At 41.6% G+C, this 22,323-nt stretch overlaps 1 protein-coding gene across 1 annotated transcript in view; it reads left to right on the top strand.

Moving 5' to 3' along the window:
• The window catches only part of septin12 (septin 12), a 91,601-nt gene that overhangs the window by 59,225 nt on the left and 10,053 nt on the right, over nucleotides 1-22,323 (top strand). The window contains exons 4-6 of the mRNA XM_088936212.1: nucleotides 9,751-9,879; nucleotides 18,955-19,036; nucleotides 20,003-20,140. Of these exons, the coding sequence (XP_088792338.1) occupies nucleotides 9,751-9,879; nucleotides 18,955-19,036; nucleotides 20,003-20,140 (349 nt within the window). The remainder of the gene's footprint in view (nucleotides 1-9,750; nucleotides 9,880-18,954; nucleotides 19,037-20,002; nucleotides 20,141-22,323) is intronic.

Raw genomic sequence — 22,323 nt, 5'->3', positions numbered from 1 at the left:
TGTAACTATAGAAACTGCTCCACAGGAGCTGGAGAGATGAAGCACAGCTTTTGACAGAAGTTGTAGACATCAATTCTTACAAATTACTGTGCTGGAGATGTTTTATATCTGTTATTGTATTTAATCTGAGTGTGTAATGCATACACCCTTGTATGTATCTGAGGGATAGCACAACCAGCCTGACTTTATTTAAGACTCCAGCGTTGTAGCCCGTATATCAAAATAATTAGAAGCTTAAATCCCCATAGGAAACAATAGGAGTTTAAGTGTCTTTTGAGTATAAGGCTCATATCTTCCTCACCATGTGCAGCTAATCATAAAGGTGAATTCAGTGAGATTACAGAGGCAGAACTGAGGTTTTCAGGTGTCTCTGGTGGTTATTACAGAGTTTGAGAGAGAATAAGCAGAAGAGTTATCAAATATGGTTGGATTTAGAGTGTAAGGTTGAGTTAGAATTATGTCTCTGGAGCTTTAGAGCCCAAGACCAAGCGACTGTTGCGCCTGGTGGAAGTAGATCAGAGGTTAAACTGTTAGACTGAAGTGCAGAATGTCTCGGGTTTCTGGTAGATGTGTGCCAGTAAATGACCTTTAGTGCAGAATGCTGCACACCTTTAGCATATAGCAGGCCTGCGCTCCAGCTTTGAAATCTTGTGTAGCCCACTGGGTCATGTGAAGGAACATCATGGTGAAGTATATAGGTTATCTCTTTTTCTAATGCTATGAAGGTGTTTTGTAAAAAATGTGGTCATTTAAAAAGTACTTCTTCAGTTTTGCGAAAGTGTGGATATTTCTACAGATCGTTTTTCACAGAAGAGGTTTCGTGTTTAGGTGCCAGAACTGCTGAGCTCTAAAGGATTCTGGTAAAGAAAGAACAGCATGTTAACTAAGCAGGAAAGGTAAGACACAGGGTCATTCTTGGTGAGCTTTGCCCATGTTCTCTAGTCAGGTGATTTTGGGAAAATATTGGACTGGAAGGCATATAAACAAAAGGATGTTGCCTTAGGTGGCTGTGGTATTCATTTGGAAGCCCTGTTTGAAGGAAAAGCCTCCTATCCTAACGTGGATTTATCCCAGTCTGGGTGTTATGACTGTCTGAGCAGGGAAGACCAAATAACTTTCACCAAGCCACCTGCCTGTCTGACAATCCCCACCCCCTCCAGCCTGACCAATTAGAGCGCATGCAGTCATGCTTGCATTGTTTCTTCACAACACACCATCTGCTCTCAACGTGAAAGACAGAGGTGGGGGGTCCTGTGTACAATAATTGTTTGTAAGCATGTGCACTTCTGGTCTACTGTAATTGCGCGCCAGTTTGAACCTCTTGTTCAAGACGACAGAAACATTTTCAGTCACTGCAAATGTTTGGGAGTTCGTTTCTGGGTCGTTCAAATTGGGCAAGTTTCTTCAGTTGAAGGAAAGGAGTACCAGAGGTTGATCTGGTGGTTTTATGTAAGCCCTATTTGGCAAAAGCTAATGTAGCCGTTTGCTGCCAAGCAGTCTGTGTTCCTAACTGTGCCAGCTATATCATGTTAGTTTCTTGGATGTCATGCAGTCCAAGTAGGCCAAGCAGCTTGCAACAGAATTAGCATGGCGGGTGTCATTTCAGTAAAGAATGCAAAATATGGAGCCTGGTAGGATTCAGCCACATCTTGTCTGCCTTTATTTGAATATTGACTTTAAATGTCTGCCTTTTAAGTCTGTGAAATGTTTATGAATATATATATATATCAACTAGTTACTCCATGTAGGCTGATATGAAATATTGTTTCTGTAATCCGTTCAGCCTTATAGGTTAATTTTTAAAAAATGTCCTACCAATCCAGAGGGTGAACTGCAGAGAGAGCCAGCTGTCTCTGTGCATTTCAACAGCTGCTATTCACACTGGCTTGATGGACAGCATGGAACTCCAGCCCTGATGCGATTAGGCCATTAATAGTCTCCCCTTTCCTGTCCAAAGCATGTGTCGGCTATGATAAATATTATTTAGTATGTTTTGCAGTCTGGCTTTGGGGTTGTTAACATTTGATGATGCTGTAGTTTGTCAAAAAAATAGCTGGCCCATGCCACATAGAGCAGTCAAGTGTTGAAAGACAAAAAGACATTGCCATTAGTGGCCTAGGACAATCCAGAGGGTACAGACTTAATTAAAAGGCAGTTCAAACAAGGATAAGGGCAGCCAACCACCAGCATGTTGCAAATTATTCTGAGTGATTTACATCCATTAAAACAAGCAGTAAGAAACTACTAAACATTTAAAAACTGACAGTTTTTTAATTCTATAACTGACAGTGCTTGATTCGTGCTCTTTAGAAACACACAGAACACATCCAGGGTGAGGCTACAGAGTTGATTTGCACTGTTCTGTGGCTCAAATAAAGTTGTTGTTTTTTAAATCAAGTTTGATTCTGAAATGTTAGAGCTTTAGAATTAACAAGGCTGCTGCTCATAGACTGCCATTACAAAGATAAAGTGTGCGCGTGGCTGTGTAGCGCAAAGGTCTGTTTCGATAGCCCGTCTCATTTCTCACTTCCTGTGAACCGGAGCGGGACAGGCGCAGGCAGTTTCTCGGAGCCGTGATCGAAGGGCACCCTGGAGCTGCGTGTGAGTCACGGCTCTGAAGGCCAGATGAACTCTTCGCTGCACAGCAGGGGTGCAGTGACGGAGGCTGAGACCAGTGCTTTGAAAACACAAGCAGTCGGCTCAGGAACAGTCAGTAAAGCTGTGAAATCAAAACCGGAGGGCTGCAAAGTTTGCCGTAACCGAGTGAGAGCTGATCTTTCTGTCATGACCTCAACTGGTAGCAGAAACGCTCTAGCATATGGTTTTGAATTAAGGGGGAAAAGATATACATTTTCTAAAGAGCGTGAAGATAAGCAGTCAAAGCTTTCATGATGATGCCTTTTACCAATGATCAATTGCATTCTGTTCTAGAGGGTCAGAAAGTGTCTGGCACCGTTAGACACTGGCTATTGTAGGGAGACCAGATGAATTGATTTATTGGCCTTCAACCGGAAAGAGAGCAGAAGCCTCTAGTAAATGAAATGGGTTTTTGATTTCATGTCTTCTGCAGCGCCATTGTCCTGTATCCCACAGTGGCAGAATGGTTCATCATTTTGCCCTCTGCATACTGCAGTGCCTCTTACACGAGCAATAGCAGACTTAATCCATCCCTGAGAAATGTGGAAAAGCAGAGCCTGTTCTGCTGCCTGCTGCAATTCACAGTGTCACAGCCTTCCTCTCGGGCCTGATTATTCTTCCTTTCTTCTGAGCATACTTACAAACCTGTCTCTGAATACGTATTTCCAAATGAATTGGCTTTGCAGTGTTTACAACTGCAGTGTGTAACAGAAACTCCTGTGCTTTGGCACATTTTATTGTATTTTTAACAGGCCTGTGCTTATCAGTTTTGTTTCAGATTTTTCCAGCAGTGCAAAAAAGGAACCTCCTGAGCTGCCTTGTCCTAAGTAATGTGAATTTTTTTAAAAAATCTCCCTCTAGTTTTTACAACCAGTCCAAAGAAAGGGAGAAGCAGATTTCTAAAAGCTTACTTACCATTCAATTAATTGCAGGAGGCAGCAGTTGTAGTGAGCAGAGTTGTATTTTAAGACAGCTGTTTCCTTTTCAGCTCTATATCCTACAAAAGCCTTAGGTCTTTATGTATTTGTTTAGTAGATGGGAGTCATCGCTGTAACTGCTCAGAACTTAGTGTCTTTCGATTTGATTCATCTCTCCAATCTGTATGAATCCGACTCAGTGACTCAAATGAGTTTTATCCAGATCCATATACACTTCAGAACCCCCCTGTAGGGCCCCTTTGCATGATTGCAAAGGATTACAGTATTTTGGCAACAAAAGGTATATCATGTATGTTTTCCAGGCTGCGAGTGCATCTGCTTCTGATTAAACAAAGCACAAAGTGTAGAGAATATTATTGTGGATCGTTAGCGAAATGCTTAGGCTTCATCTGAGTGTGAGATATGCATCATAAGCAAGAATGCTGCTGTAAAATCTTTAAGTTTAGTTTCATATCACAATTGCGTAACTCTGTCTTGAGTGTGATTGATTATCTTTATTGCTCAAGTGCCAGGAGAGCAGCCTGGTGGCATTTATAATCTTCTCCTCTGTGCACTCCGCTAGTTAATAACTCTGCAAGTCGCAGAGACACTGCACAGCCTTATTGTATTAACCATTTAGGAAGCCAAGAATCTCTGGAAGACTAAGACTTTTTTCATTTGTTTTCTTTCTTGTTTTGAAGAAATGCCATGACTTTCTGCTGATTTCTATTATCAAGTGATCAGGTTTCTGCAAGAAGCTCACACAAATATGCTGCAAAGACACAAAATTCATCCTCTCTGCTCTTTCCTCAGTCTCCACTGTGTGCACACACTTTCTCCTTCCTTCCCTTTTGGCATGGTCACTTGTTTCACATGGGCTCCAGGGCGTCTATCTGTCTCATCTGGAATTCGACTCCTTAAGGTGTTTCTACCAGTCCTGGAGACCGAAATCCTGCTCCTCTTGTGTGTCTGCTGGTGACATCAAAAGCTCTCTGACTAATCACAGCCCCTGAGGGACAGTCTTTACCAAAAATGTGCATGTGCTTTTCCCTTCTAATAACTTCTCACTCACCTCACCCAGACTCAGTACACCAGACGTCTTCGTCCATTACACATGGTTGAGCTTTTGAGTTTTGCTTTTTTCCAAATCCCATTTTTCACAGCAGAAACATAGTGCTAAAATTAACAGAATAACTCCTGTCCGCTTTTCCCTGGAGTCTCATTGCAGAGTGTTTTGTCATTGCTTGCGTCTTATCAGCAGACGCACCCTTTGAAGTTTATTGTCTGTACAAATTGTAAATAGTGTGGTACGGTTGTTACTTAAACATGTTTTTAGGTCTGCAGTTAATAAGATAAGGGCAGTATTTTCTGGGCAATAAATTCAAATTGAAAATCAAAGAGCTTTAGTCACATGACCGATCAGTTACAGTGTGGCCAAGGCAGATACTATTAACACGACATTTATAGATATTTACTGTTCTTGGACATTTCTATAAAATCTATAAAACAGTGCTTTAGAAGGTGATTTCCCTCGGCTCCAAAGGTCAAGTCTGCCATGTTGGTGGCAGGTCTCTGGCTCTGGAGACTGCAAGGCTCTCTGTAAGCCTTTTGGCATGGTCGCACTTGTGCTGGACCGAACTGGACCAAGCTAGGCTAGAACTTTTTCCTGTGGTGGGGGGGGGGTATGATCAGCAGACACAGGTGTGGAATGCATTTGATCTGACTAAGAATTGGCTGCCCATGTCCCATTTCATTTATTTTGTTTTGCACATACTACCTGAATACTGGAGTGGAAGTGAAATACGAAAAGAAGACACTGAAGCACTCAGTGTAGGAACAAATACAAAGTGGTCCTTTGGAAAACTTTAAAAATACCCACAGTAACAATTCCTTCATATTAATACAATGTGCTAATGATAGAAATCCATATGGAGAAGATCTCACTCACAGGAAGTGCTTAACGTGGATCCGTGTATCTACATACAATAAAGGTTTTGTATTATAGTCTTGAGGGAGCAAAAAAAAAATCTTTGTTTGTTTTTTAGCCCAGTGATTGCTTTCTTATTTAGTATACTGAGCCATAGAGTTTTCCACATGAAGCCTGATTCACATTTAGTGAGAAACTCACAACAAGACTAAACAGGTCCATCAATAAATCACACAGTCTGGATGACATTACAACATAGAAGATTTTACTCGTTGTGACGCTATAAGTGCAAATTACTTGTGCTTACTCAAGAGTGCTGGTATTTCATTATCTGTAGAGCAAAACCTAGCTACGTTAAGGGTTACTAAATACTGCAGCTGTGTTATCACCGTTGTCAGATCCCCTGCAATGCAAAAGATTTCAGAATGGAAGTGATGTGATGGAATTAAAAATTAAAACATATAATGTGTAAATGGTATGGAAGAAAGTAACTTAGTATGTGAGTAATTTCTCATCATTTCTTGCCTTACTCAGTTGTTCTGGAAATGTACCTATTTGCACGAGCTGTTTTGATGATTCAGAGTGGACCTTGGTAGTACACGTAAAATAACTCATAGAAATTTCCCGTCTGTCTTGATTAAATGTTCTATCTAGCTCTTTAGCCATCCATCTACTTGCTAACAAAAAAATACTGATGGAAAAAAGAAACGCAGCATTTTCTGGAATGAGAACACTATAGTTATAGTTATGTACTTTCACAAAAAGTTGTCAATTTGTTTTAAACCCAGCAATACAGCTTGTGCAGTGAGGCATTGCAACTTGCCAATCACACGAAAGCTCGTTAGGTGCACTTTTACCCAACGAGGTCCAGGTGGAGCAATGCCTGATCCGGTCACCTTTAAAATGGCCTTAATTCAAACCTTAGGTCACTGCAAGGAAAAGGCCACACTTGGGTCAGTTTCCTGTGCATTATATAATGCCTTGAATGTCACCAGAAGCAAAGGAGAGGGCCATGTGCCAGCGTTGCCAGACACTATGGAGTAAGCCGCTCCACTGTGTTCCAACTGCAGAGAAGGTGTCAGCAGACTGGCAGGACAGATGACCGTCCAAGATCCAGTCGCCCTTGAGTGACCGAACCAGAGCAGGATCGACACATCAGACTGGTCCATCTGAGAGATCGTTTCAGATCTGCCACCCGTAGTGCTGCTGAAACTGCCACCAGACACAATGCCCTCATCTGTGACAGGACAGTGAGGCTTAGAGCAAGGCGACCTGTCAGAGGCCCTCTGCTCACACCTCCTAGACATCACACCCGACAGGCTTGGGCCAGCCGGAGGCTGCGATGGACTCGTCAGCAGTGGCATCAGGTCCTCTTCACGGATGAGTCACTCTTCGGCCTGTTCCACGCAGACAGGAGGGCCAGAGTGCGGAGGAGGAGGTGTTGTGTTTCTTTTTTCCATCAGCATATAGATATAAATAAGCACAGCTTGCCAATTTAAACTCAACCTAACGCTTCGATGCGTCTACTGGGGCTGAACCACAAATGGAAGGGGACAGAATGTGGGGATGGAATAAAAACAACGCGTGTGTTTCAGATCTTCGCAGTGAAAAGAAGGATGGGGGCATGTTCTTCTAGAAGCCCCAGGGGACAGTTGGCAGGGTCCCTGTGGCAGAGGAATGGGAAGAAATGGCCATATCGGCTGTGGCACGGGAGGCGGGGAAGTTCCTTTGTTCTGCAGGATAGGGGAGTCATCTGGGCCGGTCCTGCAGTCTCTCCCCAGCAGGGCAGGGCAGAAGGGCCTTCGCCTGAGTCACACACACACGGAAGCAATGTGCTCAGCGGCCAGGGATAGCCAAACCCAGGCAAGACCTCCCACTCCCTGCATCTTCCTGCCCCCCTCAGAGCCCCATGCTCCTCACCAGATAGCATCTCAGCCTCTGGTCTCAGTGCAGTGTGGAAATGATTATAATAACCTGGTATTAATGCCTGATAATTAAGTGGCTCTTCCGTTCTCCCATATTAAACATTGGTAACACTTCCTGAACCTTTTCCCTGCCAAGAGAGAACCACAGGGAGGGTGTAGTTTTACTTAACTGCTTCCCTTTAGAAGGGATTTGAATTTATTCCACACTAAAAGATCGCTGAAATTCAGCTTTTTCCATTTTGTCCCTCTGCCGCATTGCAGAAATGACCAAAATGTTCCAGCTTTTGTTGTTGGGAAACCGTTGAAAAAATAAAAACAAATTCTTTCTTAGAGCTCAGTCATGAGAATGTTTGAGTTTTATTTTTTTTTTACTCTCTGCATCTTTTATTTTCTGGGTGTTGTTTCTTACTGGGCAATCAACAGCTAACTTCTTCAAAATCTATCAAAATAAATTTGTCACAAGAGGTACCAGAGGTACAAACACTAGATGTTCAGTAAAATCAGCAGATTAAAATATTTTTTGTTCCCTTTCATGCCTTCAGCTTTCATGTGGTTTACCAGGATCTTACCAAGACTAGATCATAGTGGTATGTAGTTAATATCCTTTGCGCCATAGTCACTCACAATTGCCATCACGTGTAGTCTACCCAGTAATAAAGGTAAAAATTTTTCTCACCCTGCTTTCACTGGACACATACAGTAATTACATCAAAGAGAGGGAAATTAAGCAAAAAGTGGTTCTGGACGAACGGGTTTACACCCTTATGTTTTAGAGCTTGGCATGATCTAAGAGCATATGATAAATTCTCTTTTGTGGTTTTTAAGTAGTACTGGTATTTACTCGTGCTTTTACTTTTTCACAGTGGTTTAATAAATTTGTGCATTGTGAGCGATTAATGCTGCTGTCATTAGACAGCCATGTCTATAAGGGAAAGTTACTCTTGCTTTTTGAGTTTTCTTTGGTGGGAAAAGCTGTGCAAGTAATTTCCAAAAGTTCTTATGAATGTATCCTTGTGATACAGTGTGTGTTTCTCTAGCAGACCTTTTAAAGGTTATATCAATCTATCATGGAATACATAAAGTTCAGCATATGTATGTCTTAATGTTTCAGCATACAATAAATGGCATTTCATGAGCTTTCTTCTGTGGAAAACTGGTACAATACCTGGCAGGATTGCTGATGATCCAATCATTACATCTAAATAATTCTTTGGCTTCTTTCTCTGACCCCACCACTCTTTATGAGCTGGCATGAATAATTCGATCAGTAATTGAATTAAAACAAACGTATTGTTTCTTCCAGTTTGTGAAAGGTGTTATTTTTTTTAAATGCCTTGACCATACCTCCTGGACCTCTAGGAACACAATTATTCTGGTTTAATACTTCTACAAAATCTGTCTTTTGCAAGACAAATTCTGGCCACGTGCACACAAAGGCCACTTTCTCTGCCTGTGATACCAGACAAAATATCTTCTACTGAGCTTTCTCATTCTCGAAATAAAAACGATAGGGATTGGGTTTGTGGGGGGAAATTATAGAATTCTGCTATAAGGGGATTCCAGGGGTCATGGACAGTTGCAGGATTCTTCTGTTTTTACTAACGTTTGTTTAAATTATTCAAACTAATGTGTGGTTTAAGAATAATTAGAAACTACTCTAAAATCCGAAGGCTTGGGAATTTTCAGGACAGAGACTGGAGCACTGGGATAGAAGAAGATCACATTCCACGTGGCTTATGTATCAGTAATATCTAAAGTTCTACACTTGCTATACAAAGCCATCTGTTGGTAGATTCCACATTAAAGCAGTTCATGTCTGGATTCTGGATCCATCAACCAGAGCAGCATCGTGTGGATCACAGTCTTCCCTTTTCTGGCTGGTCTCCAGACGTACCCCCCTGCTCTAAACAGTCCAAATCTCCTGTTAGAAAAACAAGCAATGTACAACGCTATGCCTTTGCTTGAACTTGCCTGCTTACATCAAAGCACAATTGCCAAATAATGTACCCAAGCACTTCAGTTCCCCTGACTGCTTTTCAGTTCTAGTCCAGATGATGATACGTCTTTTTTGAGCTGTATCGGTGCTCAGCTGTCTTAACTTCTAAACTGACACATGTGGATTCTTCTTGCTGCTGAATCAGAACTTAATGAAAAGGTACAAATAACTCCCTGGCTCACGACCCTTTTCACCTTTTCACCAACACAATTTGTGAAAACCTGACAGACAATTTCAGCATGAACAGTGAAAGTGTCTGTTTCTGTACTATGTCCAGTGGTTTGCTTAATGAGCCGCTCTTGATATCTCAACATGAATAATCACGGAGTCCGATTCTTCCTTCTGTAGGTCAGAGTGGTCTGGGCAAGTCAACGCTGGTGAATACGTTGTTCAAATCCAAGGTGAGCCGGAAGTCATGCACGCCCAACTATGAGGAGAAGATTCCCAAGACAGTGAACCTGCAGTCAGTCAGCCATGGTGAGTAACAGACATGGGTCGCCTTCATAAGACCTGCATTTCCAGTTATCTTTGCCACTTCATTTACGAAAAAAGAAACTAATAAAGCTGCAAACACAAACTCTGAAGTTAACGTCCAGGAAAGATTTCAATGAAAATGGTAGATATTTTGTAATGATCAAATATCAATGTCTGTACCCCAACATATATTATAGATATGGTAGCAAGTTTTGCCAACCTGCAGGGTCCCGAAGTGTTCATGCAATGAACGAGGTACAGTCAAGGGGTAACGCTGTCAGCTGTGGAAGTGTTAGAGCTCTGGGATTTAAAATGATGATGGCAGTCAGTCCTCCTGGAGAGAGGGAAGGATTCTTGGCTATCATGATGTGTTGTTCTGCTGTGAAACAGCTATGACCACATCCCAGTTTATCCTGCTAGAGCAGATAGAGATCCAGCAGCTTCCCCTCTGTGTGCGAAGAGTTTTGCTTTGATCGCTTGAAGAGATCGGCTTATCATTACTCAGGTCTGCTGGCTTGGAGCCACGCTATCAAAATGAGCTTTATCTGTGTCTGCTTGCCAGAGAAGCTCCAAGAGGAAGCACAGCTCTTTGATCCACTAGTGTCTTTAATTCATATGTTCACACTAACAATGCAGTTGTGGGTATTTGTCCTGGAAATGTGAGCATGGTCAATCATTCCCTTCTCTCGTCTGAGACTGCCTTTCTCTGTCAGCAATAAGTCTAGTGTACCTGCTGTAGGTCATAAAATGTGGCTGTATGTATGATTAATTATCCTAGGTAGCAAGCAGTGTAATACTTTTATCTACAAGAATTTTCCTTTCATAACATTTTTATTACTTTTATCCTTACAATGTTTTGCCTGTTTTCTTTTATTCTTATGATCTTGCTTAAGAATCACCTAGTTAAACCACTAGGCGATTCTTAAGCATTTAGGCCTGCTCACTGGTTTTCCAGATAGTCTATTTTTCCCTTTTCTGTTGTTTGAGGGGACAGCATCTAGTGTGTGCATGTCACTTCACGTGATAAAAAACACACATGCCTAATATATCAAGGGAAGAAGTCAGCAGGTCAAAAATAAGACAGTGCTCTGTTTAGCCTGTAGGCTCTGAGAATGACCGAGGAGTATTACAGGTAGCACATGTGATCAGCCTCCGGGTTTGAAATATCACAGCACAATCACCAGTGAGCACACAAGCCACAGAGCCCATATGATTCATGGGATTGATTCTTTCTCCTATATACCTAAAGACTGGTTCCTTGCTCTAAAGGAAATGAAGACTTTTTAAGAGACGCATAGTGTAACAGGGTAATTCCGTGTCATTAGCACTGATACATCAGTATTAGGCACTTTAATGCTCTCTGCCACAGTGCACATCTGGGTGTGAGCTTCACGCCCTGCAATCAGCAAGCCCCTGCACAGCACCACACACTGGCTCTCAGTTTACATTCTGCAGGCACCACCATGGCCAACTGGGGAAGAGGGTCAAGACAGATCCTGTCCATTCTCATTCTTCATTCATAAGTTGGTACCAAGCCTTTTGCCCTATAAGTGTTGTAGTTTGTAACAGATTCCACAAATATTACATATCTGCTACATTCTGGTGCCAATGCATTGTAATCTGTCCTTCGCTGTATTAACTCTTCGATCCAATAGCCTCCAGCAAATTTTCACATTTTCACAGCAGTACTATTAGGAAGCAATGGTCTTGTGTGACTGTAGTACAATATTAATTAGGGTAGATTGCCCTGTTGTGCTCTGTTGTGCACTGAACTAGTTTTAATACATTTATCACAGTTTTACAATTATCAAAAGACAGCAATTAAAAATCCCATAAAATAATGCAGGTGGTAAATCTTTTCAGTGCAATTAATTAATGTTAATTTAAGGAATTTAAAAAGAAGAAGATAGAAGAAGGTATTTAAGAAGGAAATAGTGTTTGGATTTGTGAGACTTGGCTTGGAGTCTCAATTTTGGATGCAGGATCACAGTATTGTTAGAAACTGTTCCAAATTATAGACCCCTCTAGCATGCGTCTCTGTGATACTGCCATGAGGCAATAGCAGTATCTGCAGTGTCTTGATTCCTCTTTGAAAAATAGAACACATCTAACATGGGTACCTCTTTAGTTTTGCAAAGACAGCCCTGGAGATGTTCGGTATTCTGTGTGACATGGGAGTGTGGAGCATTGCCCCTGTGTATTGTTGCTCCCTCCCATGTGCAGGAACCGGGGGTCATTTCTGAGCTCAGCAGCTCTGTGTGTCTGCGTGGATGGGCATGTTCTCCCTGTGTCTGCAGGGGTGTCCTGTCACTTGCCAGCAACGTGCTCCTAGGGGTAGTTGTCAACAAGTACTTGGCAACAACTCCTAGATTACTAGTTTCTCCTTGTAAATATGCTTGCACGATACACACATACGGTGACAACAAATGGCCTTATTGTCTCAGTTTTGAATGTACAGCTACATCTCATAGCTCTTGCACGTTGTTTTCCTGTGTTTGACACCATCACAATGGCCTCGCCCACAAGTATAGATGGCCTCTCTGTCCTCTTGCATATGTTCCGAATCTGAGGTGCACTGGATTCTCAAGTTTTTTAGGGTGGTAGTGCACCCTTTAAGGAATGTACCTCCCTTCACAGTTTTGGGACAAAACACAGCTCTTGACTTACCCCTGGATGGAAAAGGAGACCAGAGTCTGGTCAGACTGGCGTATGTGTTAGGTTATTGAGGGTATGAGACCTTGCTGTGGTACTTGTCTCAGTTGTCTGCAGAGGAAGAGATACCACTTGAGCTGTCTTTGGGACACACATGGCTTTTATTAGGCCTGAAAGGAGCTGTTGAAACTTATCATCAGTTAACGTTTGACAAGTTAAAAAGGTGTCTCCTTGTACCAATCAAAAATATCTTGCCTGCTTTTAACAGGAAACCGATAGCAGTGCATGTGATTCATCATTCAATAGGTCTCTTTTGAAAAGGCTACAGGCCAAGACATGGGATTTGGGTAACAAAGTAATTTCTTCTTTGTTGACAAAGAGGCTTACTGTAGTGTGTATTTTTGGTGTTGTAAGCATCTGGTCCAGATCCTACAGTGATTGAATGCTTTCTGTGCTTTCTGTCTTGCAGTCTGAATTGGTTTTTATTTTACATTTGTTTTGTGTCTGTCATTAAAAAAAGTCAGTTACCTAATGAGGTCTTCATACTTTAGTTTCTAGCTGTCTTGACTACCAGACATGCAGGACATGCATTCTCATTTCCTGCTTTCATTGCACGATATAAGGAATATATACTGTCATAAAGGTTCCTACCTTCGCAGTAATAATGAGATCTCTTTGCCTTCCGTTTTTATCTCCTGCAAAGTTGTGCAGGCTTGAGAATTAATTTGCATCAGTGTGTTCAGGTGAGTGGGTGATCATTGGTGTGTATCAAGATAATAGTCCCTTGGTAGCACTGACAAAAGGCATAATAAATCAACCCGAAAGAAAGAGTGTAAATGTTGAAAGAGTACCTCACACTGACAAGATGTTTAATCTCAGAACACATCTATGATAGAACAAGAAACTGGTGCTTGTTTGCTTGATGATGGAGGGCTGCAGGTGGACTAGAAAAGATAGAGATTGCATTTGGACAAGATCTAGAGTGATGCCACGAGACCAAGCATGACCATGTGCTGACTTTGCAAAACCCCATATGAAGTTCTTCACCATAAAAGCAATGCATTGGTCTTATTGTATAAAGCTACAGCTGAGTGCTTGTGTAAGACATGTAAGACAATTAGAAGCAGACGCAACAGGGTGTGTTTGACCATTTACACTGGGATGCCATTAAAGCCTGGTTCATCTTTCCGACACGCTATCCCTCCCATATGGTGACATGCCTTAACTTCTTTTGAAAGCAGTATAATTGCTTCTGCTTTGTAGTCGGAGCTTCAGAAACATTTTACTAGGCCTTGCATAGCGTCAAATGAAAGGCAGCTTGAAGAACAGAGAGCTGGCTGTTCTGCTGGCTGTGGGTTTCCTGTATGTAATGTGACACCCAAAGGTGTGTCCCTTTCCTTAGATTCCAGGAGTGCCAGCCAGCATTAGTGTAAATCCTGCCTTTCGTTGACTAAGCCACCGGTAGAATCATGCAGCGCCACTGGGTCTTTGCTGCCCAGTTAGCATGGGAAAGCCTTGATGACTGGTCTGTTGGTCTGAGCCCTAGCCAAGGTATTGACACATGCTCATCCGACAACAAAGGATACAGTGTGTGTTGAGGCTGCAGATCACCATTCATGTGTCTGCTAATGGAGCATTTGTCTCGAGAAGTCACAAGAATCCGAGCAGGGTACAGTGCAGCAGTGACTGAACTAAGGGTTCCCAGCCCTTCCAAGAGCACAGACACCTTTTCCACTCCCAGACAATTTCAGAGACCACCACATGCTACAATTATTTTATGTTATATTTGGAAATCTTACATCATCACTGAATAATAATCTGTAAACATTTGTAATGTACAAAATGCTATGAAATTCCTAGTCATTGCTTCAACAGATATCTTTGGGAAGCACAACAGTGCGTGTGCATGAACATGTGATTAATGAGATGGCTGGTGCTGTGTTGCAGGTTTCAAAGATGGGTTGTCAGGTTGGAGTGATGACCGTGATTCTGATTCCAGCTCTTTTCCACAGACTCTCTGTAGTAGCTTCACAGACCACCAGAGGGTCCACAGACCACAGCCTAGGAGCCCACTATGCTGAGCATAGCAGTTAGCTTGCTTAGCCTTGTTATCCACCCTAATATAAAAGATGGTGGTGAAATTGTTCTAGGATATCAAAGCCCGTCTGTGTTATTATAGAAATTATATTAGCTCTCATATATTACAATTTAATCATTCAGATTATCCTACAAAATAGCATAAAATAAACGTGCTTTTTATTTTTTAATGCCCATAGTGTTCTCTTCATCTTGAGTGAAATTAGAATTATTTTATTCATGATGAACAGATATTTGTTCTTTACAAATCGTCTGAGATTTATTGAAATAATCACTTTAAAATTCTCCTATCTTTAGCAAATTATGAAGTTACTCACAAAACTATAACGTACATTATTTCTTTAAAGATGCCTCAGACTGTTGTGAGGATATTCCAGACAGAAATGCTGATGCTGGCTACCTAGAATTGCCTAGAGTCATTTTATATTTAATGCAACATCCCAGTTTAGAGGAAGTCTCATGGTTTGTTTTTTTTCTTGAGCTGCGCAGGCATCAGATCCTCCTCCATTTTCCCCTTTCCAGTTCCCTGTTTCTCATCCGTAGAGCTCAGACGCAGAGAGTCACATCTGCTTTCACAATGTCTAACTCGTCCAGCTCGCAGTGACAGGACAGGACTCTGCAGGATGCTGCAGACTTCGATTACGTTCCCTGAAGTGCAGGATGCCAGAGATTAGATGCTCTATCACACCTGGGATAGGTACAAAACGTACCTGCAAGTCCATTGTCTTTGTAACTCATAAATGAACATCTTTCAAGTTAAAGCACAAGACAGAGGAATAAGTCACACGGACTAGAAGAATTAATGTGATCTGGTCATCCTTAAAATCCTGTACAGTAAGTTCTAGTCTTGCAGCGTGGTAACTAAAGGAAAAGAGTTCATCAGTGTAATCCCCATCTGTCAGGTGCAATACAAACAGCCCTTCAACCTGCAGGACCTCAGAGATTTATCTGAGAAATTTGTCCTACGGCCTTTGTGCTCCTCTGCGTTTTAGACCCTTTTTTTCGAAGGTGCAGTTTTGGAGCCATAAATAACTTATCTGTGGGAGGTAACTGAGGCAGAGGGAGCAGAGTGCATCCTCTAAAATTGGAGTTTTTGACAGAGGAGCTGAGCTGTCAGTTTTTATTACAAAAGATTTATGTGATGCAGTAAAAACCTGACATGCAGGCAGGGACACCATCCTTACCAGAACTGTAGGAGGAGATGGGAGGTTTTTATCTGGAGTCAGGACAGCTTCCATCATATCATCGAAAGGGTCAACTGTGACTGGTTGCCATCATAATTTTTCAGATTTTTTACCCTCTAAATAACTATTCGTCATCCCAAAGGCAGTTCACCTAAAGGCTGACCAGAATAGTTAACTTTAGAATTCTACTTTGATTTATAAAAAGTTAGAAATTAAACTTTATACATTATAATATACATTGAGACACTGAGCGAGCAAATAATGACCAGGCTTCATCACTTCTAGCATATAGTTTCAAAAAGGAACTTGCAAGAATAAGGAAGCACTTTAGTTTTTAAAACCACTGTGTCAGAAATCATGCAAGTTCAAGTGTGGTTTTGATTAACCCAGAAACAAAACATGTCATTTAAATGACTTTAAAATGACTTTTCATTGAAATGAAGAAACAAGTCTAAAACACAATTTTGCCAGTAATTTAAAATGAAGGCACAGTGCTATTAAATAAGCATGCTGACCTGTCACGTTAACTGTTAACTAAAGTCTGAAGTTGCTGGCTGCTTTGTCTGTTCACTCACTTTTACTGGATAAAACAGAGGTCACAGTTTTGCAGTTACAGGTTAAGATTTAGTTGTTGGAAATTGGTCTGCAAATTCAGAGCTTATCCATAGCTTTTTCAGAAATTTCTGAAGATTTTCATTTAAATCTCCAGTACCTTTACACATGGTCAAAGTCCTATTGTCATCATAAGTTCTTTAGTACACTCTTATTCCTGTTCCTGCAGTCATCAACAAGAAGCTTGTTCTGACATCATTCTGGTGTCACTGTGACATCATTCTGGTGTCATTGTGACATCATTCTGGTGTCATTGTGACATCATTCTGACATTCTAATTAAAGAACAGAGCTCAAGGAGATCTCAACACGGACTCTTTATCACTTCACTCCAGTTTTGTTTAGATTCAAATATCTATGTAAAATATATTAAAGTTCTTTTTTTAATTTAATTTCAGGAATTTTCTTGTTACAACATTTTTTTGGGGTGGCGACCTTAACTCACTGCAGCAGCCAGGGCTCGAAATGATAACATTCTGGGCAGAAGGTGTTTTCACCTTTACCATTGATACTGCTTTCTTGCTACATAAAGTGCAGATAATCATGAGGAAGAAAAAATGATGACTCGTTACTGAGTAAATCATAGGACCCAACGTTGAGGAATACACAGGGATTTACCATTTGACTCATTCACATTTGCTCTGAGACTGCAGCAGACTTAGGCCAGAAATAAATCAACACTTCGATCCACCTGCCAGCTGTAAATTATAAACCCAATATTTGATGGCTGGTTTCCGTTTGGTAGCGAGAGAGAAAGGCTCTGACAAACATAAATTAATCGAGCATAGGATTTGTAATTTGTCCCAGGGACAAAAAACTGATCGACTCCAGGCCTCACTCACACTGAGGAACAAGAAACTCACTTTCTGCAACACCCCCTTCTCTCCTTTTCACGATTTCGTGCCACATGAGCCCATCCTGTGTCTCTACTTCAGTCCTCCAGCTCTATTGTAGTGAGCCGGTGGGACTAACTGACTGAATCACAGACATGATTCAGGTGCAAACAGGGGACTGATAAGCACAATCACACAGAAGACTTCATCTCTTTATTGTCCTGCCTCTGAAGAACTTCACAGCAATAGATACACATGAGTGGCTTTAAGAATTTTCAAAGCTGGGAAGACCAAAAACAAATGTTTATCCAAACGTGAAACGATTATCTGTGTTTTTGGAAGCTGTGAGTTTTTGCTTTTGAAACGTTGAGAAATTGGGGCTGTTTTTCTGACTCGTCATGTTCAAGCCATATTCATGTGCTACTGAAGCCACTCGAATGACTTTTCTGAGTGGGTAATAACTGAATATCCACTTTTAGGAAATAAAGTCCTGCAGGCTTCAGCTATGCTGACTCTGGGTCTCTGGAGCAATCGCTGTACGTTTCTCTTGGCCAAAACAAAGGAATGTGTGTCTTAATCGTTTAGACCCACGGGTTTGTGTCTGAATGGTTTACACTACGAGGTGTGTAATGGTGGTGCTGTATTAATAATCTTCAAAACATCTTTTGCCTCCCAGAGTACTGAGTGCTGCATGTGTCAGAAGGCAGATATTTTTTATTCACAGCCTGTACCTGTAATATGTAGACTGGATGACTTCAGGATTTATTCCCCTAAAAATGAAAAATATTTCTCCACTCAGCTTGCCCAGCAAGGTGTGACGTCGAGAAGGGTTTAGACCTCGGGCACCTCCACAGCTGAAACTCTAAACAGTGGTGTTCTTTCATCTTATAATTGATTAGTTCTTGAGGTCAGTGCTGAGCTATAGACTTGTCAAGCCAAGAATTGAAAGCCAAAAGGCTGGCCTTTTCCCTTTCACTGGGGTGTTTTTTTAACAAAATAAAAAAATGGGATGTTTGCTATTTTCAGAGTAATGCATCACTGTTTCCCCCTTTGTTTGGGGGTAATGTTTTTTATGTACTGTTTTCCACTGAAAAATATACAATCTTAGCCCAAATCCCTTGGCATATTTTAGAACCACTTGGACTTTGTTACAGCACAGTCTGGGTGGTTATTTCAGTTCAAGAAAAAGGGGGAAATGACTTTCGAGATAAAAGATGAATGTTTGAGTAGAAGAAAGAGTGTTTGTCTCTGTGGGTTTGAATACACTCATCAAATGTTTATGAACACTGTGTTAACATCGGAAAATCTTCATAACAGCTGTAAAAGCAACCACACAGAATGGCCTCGGGCCTGTTTTATGTGAAACTTGTGCTGAACGGTCTGCTAGGCAAAACTGCCCCCAAGTGGTTGGTTTAAAAAAAGAAGACCCGAACTTGAAGTTACATCAAGTCTGTAGGTGGTGTTGTTCCGTTAGAGGACACCATGAAGAATGAGATCATTTCTCTGTTTACAATGAACATCTAATGCTACATAAATCAAAACTGAGTCCAATTATAATTACTCACGCTGGTATGTTATTGTTTATTAATGGGGCTTATTTCAGATGTGTTTCTGAGTTTACTTTTTCAAAACAGATGTTCCAGAAACCATATATCAACACAAGTGGAAAAAAAAATCTGGCTCTCATTCTCTTTTTTGCAGTTATTGAAGAAAAGGGGGTGAAAATGAAGCTAACAGTGATAGACACGCCTGGGTTTGGAGACCAAATCAACAATGAGGACTGGTAAGTTGTGCACTGCAAAACTGCACACATGTTACATGATGTCAGCATCCTGCAATGAGCTCATCCAATAATAGGGCTTGTGGGAGTACCTGCTCATGTGAGCCCCTTGATTTTTGCTCCTGCTCTTTAAACCCTGAGCCAGGATTGGGCTTCTGCCAGGTGGGATAGGTGGTAGATGAAAAGTCCACACAAATCATGATACTGAAGTCCTACCTACTGCTCTGGTGATGCAGCAGGTCTAGATTCAATCTAAGCATCTGACAAACCACTAACTGCAGTTACAAAACTGAGCCCTTTAGTATTATGCTGCCAAAGACTGAATTCATTATTGGTTTTACAGATGGGGTAAAACTTCTGGTCCATGCTGTGTTACAACATTAATACCTTGTTTGTCACTCAGCAGAGACCTTTTTTCAGATGTTCACCATTTGGAAAATTATAAAAGCACAGTAAACAGAACTGTGTCATTGTGCGGTGACTTGAAACACCAGTTATGACTAAATATGGGTGATCTCTCAGCTGTGCTTATCCTGCAGTATCTTGTGGCCTGTGTCTGCTATCATCGGGGTTTCTATTAATCAGCCTTATTAAGGCAGTTTCCACTTCATCCTCCACTAGTGTGAATGTGTGTCTGCAGACTTCTGAAGCTAGTTTGCATTTCTCAAAATAGAATATGCAAGAAATGTAAATCAAAGTCAGAAAGAAATATATCATTTGTATTTCATACATAAAGCATATGTCTTTGAATTAAACCACAACCTTCTCTGCTAAAGGATTGATCACATTCTACAAGTAAATATGTAGAGAACAACAAAGCTGGTTCTGTTCAATGCAGATTTAGGGCTCTGTAATTGTTTTGTTGTGTGGACCAAATGCATGATTTGGTAGAAAGCTGGCAGGCTGTATGGGCTCCTGGAGCACATGGAGACAGAGCCAGGGTGCCATTTCTCTCCTTCTCTTCTTCAGCTGGGAGCCCATAGTGAAGTACATCAACGAGCAGTATGAGAAATACCTGAAGGAGGAGCTCAACATCAACAGGAAAAGGAGAATCCCGGATACCAGGATCCACTGCTGTGTCTACTTTGTGCCGCCGACTGGCCATTGGTACGTTGGTTCACCTGTTGTGCATTTTGGCACGGGGCGTCACAAGCTGGGGATCTGCTATGTTTTTTCCATGTCTGTTTCTGATACAGTTAATCAATTCTCCTGTTGGCGGCCCACTGATTTGACGTGGTCCAGAAGGCACGATATTTTGCCAACAGAAGAAAGCATACATATTTGTGCAGGGACTGTGTACTAGTGTGTAGTTTTGACCCCATGACCTCCCTCGTACAAGAACGCCTTAGAAACAAGGGTCTCCTGTCATACGTGCTCTGGGAGCCTTGTGAGGATGCAAGAAGAGCTCCGCTACAACCCTCTGAAATTCTGTCTCTTCAGGCAACTAAGTGCTTTCCAAAACACAAAGCCCCTGGGTGATGAGGTCAGATATTAACTTCAGAGCCAGATAGCTTTTGACATGTCCAATTTTCTTGTGAGCAACAGTTTTTGAGATGCTTTTCCAAAATGATGGATGGGCTTTTTTTGCAGCAACACAGGGGGAGGTCAAACAGTATGAGTGCAGGTGAGAGGAGAAGTAAAAGGTGCATTCTTGAGATTATCAAGTGCCTGGGATGATTAGTGAATGACCTCTGCCAGCTCCCACGTTATTCCCAATGGGAAAGGAACACCTTCGGGCTCGTGCTTCTCTGCCCCCTTAATCACATAGTTCGAATTTTGACCCGGTCCAGGAGTCAAATTCACACTCATTAACTGTAAATTATCTTGGAGAAAATTTATTGGTCTGAATTTATATCATGCATTAGTCAATCACATCAGGCAGTAATGCTTCAGTCCTGACAAACAGGTAAAGGACACAAGATAAAAATTCAAACAGGTTAAAGTAGTTAAGGCCTTCTGTTTACTTACACGTTTTTATCTCAGCCTGACTTATGTCTCACATTCTTCACATCAAGGCTGTTAAAAGTATTGAGCAGAGCTTTTCAGAGGAGAAACACGGGATTTCTGCTTTTTATGACTCTTTTGCTGCCTATAGCTGCTGCCTGACAGTAAGAATCCAACAGGTTCTATAATATCAGTTTAAGATCTTATGCATGTCTGTGCTGTGAATCCATTAATTTAGTAGCAAACAGAGCGAGCATGTCTTAAGAGTTTGCACTAAATTTCAGTGCTGAGTGCACAGCAACTACCTTTTTTTTTCATAACGTAGGTCACACACTCTGTTAATCTGTGTTCCGATTTCTATATGGGCAGCGCATGGACCTACTAACGGCTCAGGCAGCTGAGAAGAGAAAGGGATCTGTGTGCCACACTGCCTCCACAGCTGTCGTGCTCTACAAAAAGCACAAAGTGCCCTGGAAGACTTTGAACTGGTGCCCCCACTCTCATTACTGACACGGATCATTCAGCCTGTGTGATCAGTCAGGGGAAAATGCAGCAAAGATGGATTTGTGGTTAGAAATGTAAGGTCACAGACCCCGTGTTGAACAAAAACACAGCTAACATGCCCATGTCACTTTCAATAATGGGATTAGCTAAACGGAATGTTAAGCAAAGGTGGACCTGACACGAGAAAAGGAACAGAGTTTTAGTTATGCAACATGCAACGGGGCCTTTTTAATGAGAGCATACAAGCTTTTTCCCAGTTTTTTCCAGCTGGGCCCAATAGCGCTTTTACTGCAGTTGGCAGTTCAGTTTCTCTGCGACACCGAATCATGGCTGTTTCTGTGAAGTGAGACACTGAGCATGGAAGGTTCATTTTAGGGCAGTGCAGCCCACCTGTGTTGTGCCATATTGCTTTCTGCTGTTTTGTGCTTTGTGTCAATGTGGGATGGACAAAATATAATCATGCCGCTGATAGCCTGGGGTGCAAACATCAAACAGCTTTGATGAACAGGGATTGCAGTGTTGAAGGATTTAAACTAAAGCATCTGTTGTTTTAGCCTGCTGAGCAGCAATGATTTGCAGCGCAAAAGTTCACTCCCTAGACGATACGTCCATCGCTGTTCAGAACAGTATAATTGTGCTCTTCCAGCAGCAGCGATTTGTTCTTTTACATGGTGTAAACCACATCACTGCGTTACTGATATTTTAGTTTACAGACGTGTAGCAGTTGCTATCGCCAGTGGCGGTTGTTTTAAAAAAGTAAATTCAGTTTTTTTTTCATGTTTCTCTGGCAGTTGAGGCTTTCCAATCATCGTTGACATTCCTCCCGTTTACAAATCAGAGAA

This window comes from Atractosteus spatula, chromosome 18 (genome assembly GCF_055471065.1).
Source record: "Atractosteus spatula isolate fAtrSpa1 chromosome 18, fAtrSpa1.hap1, whole genome shotgun sequence".
Taxonomy (NCBI): Eukaryota; Metazoa; Chordata; class Actinopteri; order Semionotiformes; family Lepisosteidae; genus Atractosteus; species Atractosteus spatula.
The sequence above is the reverse complement of the archived record's forward strand: the minus strand, read 5'-3'. Positions and strand labels throughout refer to the sequence as shown.